At 39.7% G+C, this 12,026-nt stretch overlaps 1 protein-coding gene across 1 annotated transcript; it reads right to left on the bottom strand.

The window, feature by feature from the left end:
* Positions 1-141: 141 nt before the first annotated feature.
* proca1 (protein interacting with cyclin A1) lies at positions 142-4,313 on the bottom strand. Its single transcript, XM_036559205.1, has 4 exons — positions 3,531-4,313; positions 2,771-2,903; positions 2,056-2,190; positions 142-1,955 (listed from the first exon to the last, which is right to left on the bottom strand). The coding sequence occupies exons 1-4, from the start codon at positions 4,078-4,080 to the stop codon at positions 359-361; spliced, it is 2,415 nt and encodes an 804-aa protein (XP_036415098.1). The 5' UTR covers positions 4,081-4,313; the 3' UTR covers positions 142-358.
* Positions 4,314-12,026: the final 7,713 nt, after the last annotated feature.

Genomic DNA, 12,026 nt, shown 5'->3' on the forward strand with positions numbered 1-12,026 from the left:
CCCGTGAAGACTAGAGCCTGACACATGTGGTTTAGTGGGTGTGTTTAACCTCCAAACTGAGCTGGACTCCAACCCTCTAGGACCGGAGTTTGGCACCCCTGCCTTATAGGAACCACAGACACTGAAAGTAACCTGAGAGAGGACTTTTAAACATATTTTATTAAGTGATAATGGTGTATAACATGCTGAATGCTTCATACATGTGATCTCACTCTCTACCATCAGTGGATTTTACGAAACAGAATACATAAAAACATTTGTGTCATTATTGTACCAACTTCTCAGAGAAATCATGATACAGGCTACATACTAAGCTACCATTCCACTGACATGTTTTACGTAGTCAAATATATTAAGCTTAGGTTTCAGCAACTTTGCTTTTTCTTCTTTTCTTGTCAGCTCTCTCTTTTGATCTTCTGCCCTTGGTCGTGTTGGTCTTGAGGGGCAGTGTTGGTGGAGTGCTAGTCTGTATAGGAAGGAAAAAGTGGCCAGTGCTTGCCTCAGGATTCTTTGTCTGAAGCAATCTCTGTGAGTCTATGTCGGTCAAGGCCCGAATTGTTGTGGCACTGGTGGTCATCGTGTCTTCAAGTCTCGTGTCTTCCTGGGTGGATGGGTCGGAAATTGCTAATGCAGGTCTCCTTCTGTCCCTAGTGCCCTTTAACCTTTGGTGCCTCTTTTTAGGTAGATCTTTACCGGACGTGGGTGAACTTGCAGAATGTTCTGCCGGGTTCTCCAGTCTGTTAGGCCGCAGCCTTTCTGAAACGCCCTGTGGTTCATGGGATGGGCCAACAGTCAGCTCCTGAATCACATCAGTCGCGAGGAATAAGGGTCCTTCAGCTTTTAAAGCGTGAGGAACTTCTCTCTCAATGGGGGAAGAAGGAGTACTGAGTTTCCTACTTTTCTTCCTCCCCCCTCTTTGCCTTGACCTCAACCTTTTAGTTCCAACAATGGGTGTATTTTGTGTGGTGGCAATAAATGCGGATCCCTTTTCACCCTGGTACTCTAAGCTACGTGGCGCCTCCTCCCCTGCTGGACTGATGGGACTCTGTGTTGTCTGACCTGCTGGGCTGGTGCTTTCAGTGGCTCTCACTGGAGACTTATCTCCAATTCTATTGTGTAAGGTTGCTTCTGACGGGAGGGAAGTCGGAGTTAGATGTCCATGTCTTTTTCTTTCCGCCCTTTGTCTTAGCCTAGCGCTTCTAGGTTTACTGGGAACAGTCGTAGGGTGAACTGCCAGTGCAGAATCCAGGTTCTTGATTTGCTTTTGAGGTTTTTGCATCTCTTCCTCTTGCTTTGCATTTGGTGTGGTGGTGGTGGAGCTCATCTGACTTTCACTGGGCATCCTTTGATACTCATCCCTCATCATCTTATTGGAATGCCCACCGTCAGCCACAGAATCGAACGCACCGGTCATGAAATTGTCATTATTTTTGATGACCCTAGGGTCTTCTACGAAATGGTTCTTATTGATGACCTCCTCTGTTCTGTTAGCAGAAGGAGCGCCAGCGACTCCCTCCTCGGTTTTTGAAACCCTCTCTGCGTTCTGCTTTCTCTTCTTCCCTTTACCCTTCCCTCTTCTCTTCTTTGAATCTTTTTTCTTTTTGCCGGCATTTTTCTTCCTCTTCTTTTCCGAAGTCTGCGCTTCTCCTTTGCTGCTGTCGGCAGAGGAGCTTTGTGAGGTAGACACCGTGGCGAGCACTTTGATGAAGTCTTCAGCAGCCGTGACCACATTTGTAAGCGAGGGCTCCTCCGGGGTGGCGCCTTTAGATCCTGTGAAGGTTGACTGGGTGGTGCTCTCAGAGCCTGGCGTTTTCTCTTGCTCGTCTTTGTCCAGCTCGGATACTTTCTTCTTGGGAGGAGCTAAGGTCAGCACATCAATGACGTCAATGCCTCCAAAGTCATAGGGGATTGATTGTCTGATCACTGCGACGGGCATTCTGTCATATCTCTTACACCTTCACAATGGAGAAGAAAGCAAGACTCAAATTATGTGTTTTTTTTCGTGGAATTATGAGCAGTAATATAAAAGCAAAGTTTACAGGGCCTCATACTTACACGCCATACCAGTGCCGCTCAACACACTGCTCCTCAAAGGAGAACTCAAAGCAGGGAACTTCGATCACGTTGAAGAAAGCTTGGCCAACCACCCGTGAAGAAGTGTCATTAACCTCCCTCAGGCACTGCTTCAGCCTGCAGGATTCAGACGCCATCAGCAAGATTCCTCTTATTCATTTCAAAATGACTCAACATGTCTGAAGTGAGCACTTTCTTTTTAAAACCTTTAAAGATTCAAAAAGTATAGTACTTTGATTTATAAAATAAATGTAAAATAAAGCTGAATAACTAAATGGTATACAGTACTGTGCAAAAGGCTGAGACCACCCTTCATTAACAGCCAATAAGTATAAATTAATTTATAATTTTAGTGTCAGGGAAAAAAAAATACAGAATAATTTTTTCAGTATTTAGACTGTCCACTCCTTGCCTTTACTACAGTTTCCATTCTTTTTTGTGAGACTTGCTTTCAGTTTTTCAAAGAAATCTGCAGGGATGTTTTTCCATACCTCCAAAGTTCAGTCTCAGAAGTTGGTTACATTTATTGCTTCTCAAAATTCTAGTAATCCCAAAGGCCATTTTGACTCAAAAGTGCATAAATGAAGGTTGGTCTGACTTTTGTACACTACTGTATAGATTCATAAGTACTTAATCAAATTAACTGTAAATCACACTGAATATGTATAGTTATAGATACATGCACCATGTTACTTACGCATTGTCGCAGTCGCAGTGTGAAATTGAATGCCATTTGAAGTTGGTGTAGCCGTAGCTGGAAGAAAAGGCGTGGATGACATGTGGACAGTGGTCATGAGTGCGACAGCACTTGTCGGTCTCAGTAAACTCCCCTGGAGAGGAGAGGTGGACAAATTAGCTACTCAAATAGAATAGAAGTCGTTGCAGTAAAAATTTAAAGGAAAATTCCTTTGATCTTTCAAAAGTTCTCCATTATTCAGTGGTTAAGATATAAACAAAGTCTTGCATAGAGATTTGATGTCACACAATTCATTTGCAGAGAAACTTAACCAACACAGATCTTTACAAAAGTGGTGATAGGAACCAGAAGTCCCCATGTCTACAACACAAATATGGCTATTTTATTTACTGTCCAAAGTTTTCTTTGGGGACTATTTTGCCTTGGAACACCCTTTATATGTCCCTCCACCATGAGTGGATTAGAATACATTGGTTAAGAATACGTTTTAGACCAAAACTTTGTCACACTAAATACTGCAAAGTCAGTCAGGCTGAGTGTTCATAACCATTTCATGTAATAGCTTTTCTTGAGGAATCCTTAAGAGGTGGATGTCTGGTTCCTATCACCACCACTGTGAACAATTCTCTGTACGTTTCTCTAGAACTGAGAATTCCACACCACAACACTTGTCCACTTAATCATGCATTAATTTTGAAACTTCGGTGGAGTTCCCCTTCAACAAATACAGGCAATGCCGTGCTTCTGAGGAGCTCCTTACCGAGTTGGTCGTAGTCATCCGCGATGTTCCCAGCGCCACACCACAGAGTGCCGGGATAGGTGAAGCCTCGCTTGTTTCTCCGGAGCTTCTGTTCTCCGCCTGCTTCATCAACGCCGGGCTGGAGCTCCTCTTGCTTCTGCGCATGCGCGGACACCCTCGCTGCATCCTTTGAGTTCAGCTGGTGGCAGTTCGCTCTGGCTTCGGCCACATCAGTCAACTTCAGCGCTGAGCCGGCGGGCTCGACCCTCTGCTCTCTCAGCCCCAGCCGACAAGCGCGCATGAAGGATGTGACCTGTGTGAGGTTGGCGGTCACTGAGCACTGGACCAGCTGACCAGCCGGGCTGCGCACGGAGCGCACGTCCTCGACCCCATCAGAGACCTGATGGAGGCTGTACTCTCCTATGGTGGAGCTTCTCGCGCACAGAGAGTCGCCGAGCGCGTGGAACACCACGTTGCTCTCTTTGTCTGCGTCTAGTGGGTGGCCCACCAGCTCGCCCTTCACAAAGTCTCTGTCCAGATAAGACAGAAAAAGGAAGAAGACTGACCACATCGCGCCAGGTGGGCCCTTCCAGCAGCAGCAGCAGCAAGTTCTGGGGCGACACCTCACCCTCCTTCTGCCGGGTGGTTCCAACTGCCCGGGTTTTAATAAGCTGCGCTGCCATCATGGGAGGGGTTTGCCCCCTTAATTAACATTTCCCACATCAAATGAACTCCAGTAGCCTCAGCACACCTCGCTATTTTAACAGGAACTGCTTCCTGCAGTACAACACTTCACAGTATTTGCAGCTGTCAGAAGTTAAAGCACCTCACAGCGTTTATTTGCTGAGCTTTAACCCAAGCTGCGTCCACAGTCACACACTACTACACTAATGAGTGGACGCGTATTGGTGATGTACTGTTGTTGACTTGCTGTTTAGCGTGGTAGTGCTCAGTTTTGGACGCAGCCCCAGTCTTTAGCCTGGGATCCTGTGCTGTAGGCTGATTACGCCTGAATACGAAGGACGCCCTTTAAACGAGCGGATTCTGAATGAATGAACTCGTGCTGTGGTGATGGTGGTTCCCACTGCTTCTACACACGGAGGTAGACATTGTGCTGTGACCGAAAGTTACCTCTGCTCCGCCACGAGTATTTGTTTCCCCACCCGTATTCAGACAAGCCACGCCCCCACGCGCTGGGATTGGCTGGCAGTTCACGTTCAAGCTGCCAGTCCGCAGAATATTTATCGGAGGGCATGAGACGGAACCCCAATCAGCGCGCAGGAGGCGGGGTGTTCCGGAAAACGGGCGGGAAATAAATTTGCCTCCACAAACCGAGATTTCCTCCAGTGACGAAGCAGGGCGGAGCTTCCACAGGAACAAGAGATGGGGTGATTCTTGCGACCCAACGAGATTGGGCATCCTTCACATTCCCCAAAAGGACTGGAGACTGACCTCATTTGGAACATAATAACACAGCTCCTTTTCACTGTGCTGCTCGTAAAGGCGACAATTGATTATTTGTAAACCAGCAAGGCCACCTCCTTCCTCAGCCCCTGCTCGAGTTCTCAAAAAAAAAGTGTCGCTTTTAACGTTAAAAGACGAGACACGGTCAGAGATGCTGGACCAGTCACCCCTATTGTGTGCACTGTTCAAGATTGTTGTGCTTCAAGTTGGTTCAAAAGCTGATTCTTCAAGAGATCTTTTGTAAAGTTAATGTTTTACGTATCTATATATAAAGTTATATATATATATATATATATATATATATATATATATATATATATATATATATAAAACCATTTCATGCTTAAGTGGTTCTTTGCATGGTGAAATGGTTCTTCAGACTGATGGAGCATGTGTGGTATGTAGTTCTATATAGACCCTTTTTAAAAAAAATGGTTCTATATAGCATCAAAAAGAGTTCTGCTGTTGTTACAAACTTGACATCATAACTACAACAGATCCCTTTTTGGTGCTATATAGAACCATATACAGCACATCCTTGCATTTCACCATGCCAAGAACTCTTGAAGCATGCAAATGGTTCTTTGAGTGTTTATGGTTCTATATAGCACCTCTGTCTTTACTAAACATAGAAAGAACTGCCTTTTTTAAGAGTGTATATAGAACCATTTTCAAACAGATTCCATATAGAACCATATACAACACATTCTCCATCAGTCTGGAAACCATTTCACCATGCAAAGAACCATTGAAAGCATAAAATGGTTCTGTATAGGACTCATGGCTCTAAATAGAACCATTCCCTTTACTAAAGAACCATCATTGTAATAGTGGGGTTCTTTAGACAGCTCAGTTTTCTGTGCTTTGACTGTATTGAGATGTGAAGCCCATCCTGACTTGAGCATTCATGGATTTTCAGCCCATTCATTAGTGATGCTTTTGAAAGATTGTTATCAAATCAACAAAACATGGATATTTCTACTCAAGCCTACACTATATAGAAAATATTCAATATTTATTCAAATATATTTGAATATATTCAAAAATGCTTTAACCTAAAGTTAGCAACCCGGCTGCTTCAGTTAACAGTCTGTTAGAAGTTCAAGGAACTCAACATTTTAAGGCAACCAGGTTGCAAACTTTTTTAAGTTAAAACATATAAATCATTTTTACAGTGTATTCATTTTGATCATTATGTTTATAGGTGTATGTGACCACTATGTGTATAAATACTGATAATAAAGCTTATATTTAATTTGTTAGCTGTATATTGATTTGTTACCTAACAGCACCTACAAAAGGAATATGGGGAAAAATGAAACTGAAGATGGGATTTAACTGTAAAGTTACATGACAGTTTCTGCAGTAAGGTTATTCTCTGAGGCAGCTCTGGCTGAAACATGTCCAGTTATTATATCATAATGAAACTGGAGAATATAGAGTCTGGGTGGACTGTTTTGGCCAGTTTTCTAAGAGCTCCTGTAATGCGTATTGTGGGAATAATGGGATTTTGTGGGAGGCGGAAACAAATGATGTAAAATCACCAGACGCAACATGCCACAATGTTGGTAAAGCCTCCCCGATTTATAATGTCATTTAATGCTCATTTAAACCTTTATAAGAATCCAAATACCTGCCAGCGCCTTCATTCAAGCAGTCTAAGTGGATTTCTCTGTGTTTGGTTGATGTAGGCCTCACTGTGGAGAAACCTTTCCAAAAAGTGCAGTGTGAATTTCTTGGTGAACCAGCTGAACCCTCAGCAGTAGATCTCAATCAGTTTGTTGTGTATTTCATGAAACTCAATACAAGTGTAAGTGGGAATGGTAGAGCCAGCCTGCACTTCTCAGATTATATAGAGCAATGGTCAGTGGAGACTGGACTTACTCTGCTTTCCATGGACGAATGAGCATCTAAATCGGATAACAAAGGCTTTAAAGTAGAATTCCACCAATATTTCAAACTTTCTGCATAATTATGTAAGTAAGATGTGAACAAAGTCATTCAGAGTGGTTTGGTGTGAAAAGCTCTGTTCTAGAGAAACTTACTGAGTCAGAATTGTTCTGTGGTGGTGATAGGAACCAGGCGTCCATAGAGTTTAATAACTCTAAAACCTCCCGGTTAACACAGGTTATGAATTCACTGGCTGACGCCTGAGACATTGTTTTATGAAAGTTTTGCTTTCTGTTTTTGGTCTAAAGTGTATTTTTTAAATCCATTTATGGTGGAGGTGCACATTCAGAGCATTGTAAGACACAATAAAAGAAAACTTATTTTTTCAGACCACAATTTTACTATTATGAACATTACATATCAAACCACTTTGAATCATTTTGTTTACATGTCTGTGGTTTAATTATGCAGACATTTTGGAAAAAGTGGTGGACTTCCCCTTTAAGCAATACTATGGTTTGGGAATGGGTTGGAAATAACACCATATTTTATTATTTACAATTACTGAATTACTGCATTTAAGCTCTGATGCACATTACAGAGAATGTGACTATAGATAGCTGTTTTAGAATTACTTCAAAAGGTGAACACAATCCACTTTTATTCATAGTCAAGCCTGATATTCACTATAGTTGGTCTTATGGTGGAATTTGGCCTCCCATTAATTCCAAATTCCTGCAGTAAAATGCACTAACCTTATTGCATGAAGAGCCAAACCTGCTGCTCTGGATTTTAGTGAAAAAATGATTCATTTTGTCATTTTAACCCCCTCATTTGAAACATTCAGTATACTGGACACTTTTCTATCCGAGGTATTCTAGCTCTATAGAAGTAGGTACATCACCACACTCTCTTGTATGTGTTTCTACAAGCTCAGTCTTAATATTGACTGGTCTATTATTACAAAGTTTGTATTTTTATATCTTCATAAACAAAAACAAACATGACAGCTGGTGAGATAGACTCTTCAAGACCAAATGAAACACCATTTCTGAATGATCTTGTGTTTATTTCAGAAACGTTTTTGTATGTATGTCCTTCTAGAATGTCCCTCTTTTGTTGAAGGTAAAATGTAGTAGTAGGTATTTATTGGTGCATGCCCAAAAGTTGAGATAAATTAAATTAACGTACAAAAAAAGGCAAACGAAACTAAAAGAAACAGAAGAAAGAAATATAGTCTGATGTGAAACTAAATGGAGATATTCAAAAGAGAATACAGTATTGTAATAACATTGCTTGTTTGTTGGAGTATATTCAACAATAAGATTAAACTGTTGTTGGAGTGACATTCAGTTTCTTCTTCTAGTTCTGCATTTCTTAGCAAGAACAAGAGAAGTCAGAATAGTTTCTTTTAACAGGGTGGTAGATAAAGGTTGTCCAAGTTACCAAGGAGCCAGAGACAGGGAGGGGGACACTATGGTCCAGAATCTGAAACATGGTGGAGCGTGCTTAAATTTTCCCAGGACGTATGAAGAAGTGGGTACTGCCGGAGGGAATTAAAGGGGCCACACTGTAATGGAACAGTGCAGAAGTTGATTTGAAGGTTTTTGAGATTTGATTGATGGGTTAATGAAAAATGTTGCTTTGGATCTGAACTACTATTTTGCTTTGCTTTGTTTAGGTCAAATTAAAGCAGTTAAACTGTACATTTTTTTTAGATTGCAGTCACTAAACACTTTTTATATTTCTTATTGTGCGAATATGAATTTTATTTTTTGTTTAAATATAAGAGTTTGATGTGGATAAAGTTTCTCTTCCTGACTCATACAGTCCCTTTATGGAAACTAGCTACAGCAACCAACTCCTTTACATATATCCACCTATTCAGCCTGCAGCAAATTAGCCCCTCCCATTCAGACTCAAGTTATAAGGAGTGTTTCAACTCAGACTGCTTTTTGAATGAGGCACAATACAGGACAGCCAATCAGAACAGAGCTCATTTAAATGAGTTATGACTGTTTTTAGGATAAGTGGACCTTAGGGAATAATAAAATATAAGGAAAATGTAAGATCAGGCCCTTTAATGTAACAGTTAATAAAAAGAGAGTATTATTGGTATATAGTATCTTTACAGTCATATGCACATTTTTTAATACCCCCCGTCAAATGCAAAGTGTGTCAAATGCAGCAAATGTGCAGTAAAGTGTGCAGAAGTGTGTTCTCTGTAGAGGATGTGTTCACTTATTTTCACTTAGAAAACCAACAAAATGTCATTTGACCAGGGGCGCCCAAACTTTTGCATTTAACTGTAGACGCTTTAGGTGCATAATGCCTTTATTCACATTCAGATCCTGTATGTGCTCAGGTGTAGGAAGTGAGATCGATTAGTTGTATTGGAGACGTTTACCGGTCCAGAGTTATAAGACGACAGACGACACTACAGCAAACTATCAACGTCATCATCTACTTGGCTGGTGTAAATCAAGCAGGTATACATGAATTACACTGACATATAATCAGCTTGGTTAAATAGGTTCAGATCACCTATGGTTTTGCTATGGAAACATCCACTGGAATCATCCAATGTTTAAGACTATAGAGGATTTGAATATGGAGGATGTTGTTATATATACAGATTAACATCAATGACACTGCATTTTGTCACTTAAATCTATAATCTATAAGTCCACTAACTCACTATCAACACGGTCTTCCACTTAGCTCCTGGCCCTGTAGCACATCAAAAAGAAGAGGAGACATTTTAAACATTAAATAACAAATCAGTGACAGGCAGTAGATAAAAACATCAAACCCTCAAAGAACACACATTTGTTCAGACCAATCAATCCTGGTCTCTGTTAGCAAAACAGACCATAATGAACGTATGTATATATATTTTAAAGCAACCTGAAAATGGACCTTTTGTTTTACCTTGCTATTCCACATTCCTGGTCATATTAAGCACGATTCATCACATCATTCCATTTAATAGACAAAATTACTGTTTTCCTTTAATCTTTGACTTTTGGCGACTTCTAAAACCGTTTCTGAGTTTTCCATCAACGTGAAACGAGTAGAAAAGTACACACTTAAAAAAGTTCTTTAGTAAAGACATTAATTCTACATAGAACCATGAACATGCTTAAGTGGTTCTCTGCATGGTGAAATGGTTCTGCAGATTGATGGAGAATGTGTTGTATATGGTTCTAGGTAGCACCAAAAAGGGTTTCGCTACTGACACAATGTCAAGCTTGTAACAATGGCAGAACCCTTTTTGGTGTTGTTAAAGACCCGTTTTCAAAAGGGCTTTATATAGAACCATATACAGCACATTCTCCATCAATCTGAAGAAGCATTTCACCATGCAAAGAATCATTTAAGTGTTGATGGTTCTATCTTCTATCAAGTACCCTTTAAGAGTGGTATAATTAACCACTTACATTGTTTTTCATATCATCGAGTATCACCAGGGGAAAACCTTCAGCAAGCTCAGAGACTGTGATACAGTGTAGCATTAGTGTGAACACAATCCACTTTTATTCATAGTCAAGCCTGATATTCACTATAGTTGGTCTTATGGTGGAATCTGGCCTCCCATAATTCCATTTTCCTGCAGTAAAATGCACTAACCTCACTGCACGAAGAGCCAACCTGCTGCTCTGGATTTTAATGAAAAATTGATTTCATGTTTGTTTGTCATTTTAACCTCCTCATTCCACTTTACTGGAAACTTTACTTTCCAAGGTAGTCCAACTCTATAGAAGTAGGTTCATCACCACACTCACTTTAAGTGTTTCTACAGAACTCAGTCTTAATACTGATTGGTTGTTTATTAGAAAGTTTGTATTTTTATCTTGTCATTAACAAAAACAAACATGACAGCTGGTGAGACAGACACTTCAAGACCAAATGGAACACTGTTTTAAATGACCTGTATTTATTTCAAAATGTTTTTTTGTACGTATGTCCTTCTAGAAGGTCCCTCTTGTGAAAGGTAAACAATGTAGTAGTAGGTATTTGTTGGTACATGTAAAAAATTTGAGATAAAGTTCAATGTCCAGTAATCTGGACTTTTGGACTCAGTTATATATAATTTATATATACTTATATATAATTGTTTTGCTTAGTATAATAGACTTATGCATTACATAACACAATCATTATAGGTTCTTATATATTTTTTTAAAAGCAGAATCTTATGTCTATTTAAGAGTGGCAGATGATCTTAAACGTAGCGGTAGTACTGTTTTTTTTAGTAATTTCAATGGATATCAATGTCCCGTAATCTGGACATTTGGAATTAGGCAGAGGAAATCCGCATGAAAAATGAACATATATATGGTCATCATCAAACAAAAAAAATGAACATTTCCTTTGTTTACTGCAAACAATAATCAGAAAAAAAGTTTCTGAAAACTGTGGAATGATCTAGAACAGTGTTTCTTTTGGACAGCAGAGGTTTGCCTGTGATAACCCCACTTGAACAGCTCTCATGGAGATTCATGAACATGTGATGTTTCCACCTCCTTAGCTGGGATCCTGGTAACTCTGCTTTGAAGAGAAGGTCACCAAATGTTGTACTTTTCCCATCAAAAAAAACAAAACAAAACAAAAAACAAAAAAAAATTTTATTTAGAGAGCAGATCAGAGCTGTCTGAACTGATGAGAGCACTTGAGTCTTATTGCCCTCTTTTCAATCTGACATTATCCTTGTTATTACTCTTAAAAAATTCTTTTTTTTTTGACAAAATATTAATCAAAGTAAGCACTTAACCCACAGAGAATGTTATTTTTCCACCTCAGCATGTCAAATCAGATACTACATGAGCTGTTTTTTTCTGAAATGTACAGTCTTTTTTTGCAACACTGTTACCATGTTTCAGGCAGATGTATAAATAGCATTTAAAAGCTTGTTCATTCATTATAATCATTTGATAATTCATAAATTGAATTGACAGAGTTGAATGGTCAATCTTTACCAATGCATATGCAAAATAGAACAATAATAATTGCGTGCAGAAAACAAGACGATGAATTATGAATGAAGATCATAATATATGGCCTGTTACTTTTTTTTTCATTAAATAAATTAATAGTGAAAAAATAAATAATAAATTGGTTTATTACCAAGTAAATTTATAATGTTACCAAATAACATTGTAA

The sequence above is a fragment of the Colossoma macropomum genome, unplaced genomic scaffold, assembly GCF_904425465.1.
Source record: "Colossoma macropomum unplaced genomic scaffold, Colossoma_macropomum, whole genome shotgun sequence".
NCBI lineage: Eukaryota > Metazoa > Chordata > Actinopteri > Characiformes > Serrasalmidae > Colossoma > Colossoma macropomum.

Excerpts from the sequence above, each read along its gene's own strand:
- proca1 (XM_036559205.1), bottom strand. The coding sequence starts at position 4,080 with ATGTGGTCAGTCTTCTTCCTTTTTCTGTCTTATCTGGACAGAGACTTT. Across the intron at positions 2,904-3,530 it reads GGATGACTACGACCAACTCG|GGGAGTTTACTGAGACCGAC; the intron begins GTAAGGAGCTCC and ends TCTCCTCTCCAG. Across the intron at positions 1,956-2,055 it reads GAGCGGCACTGGTATGGCGT|GTGTAAGAGATATGACAGAA; the intron begins GTAAGTATGAGG and ends TCCATTGTGAAG.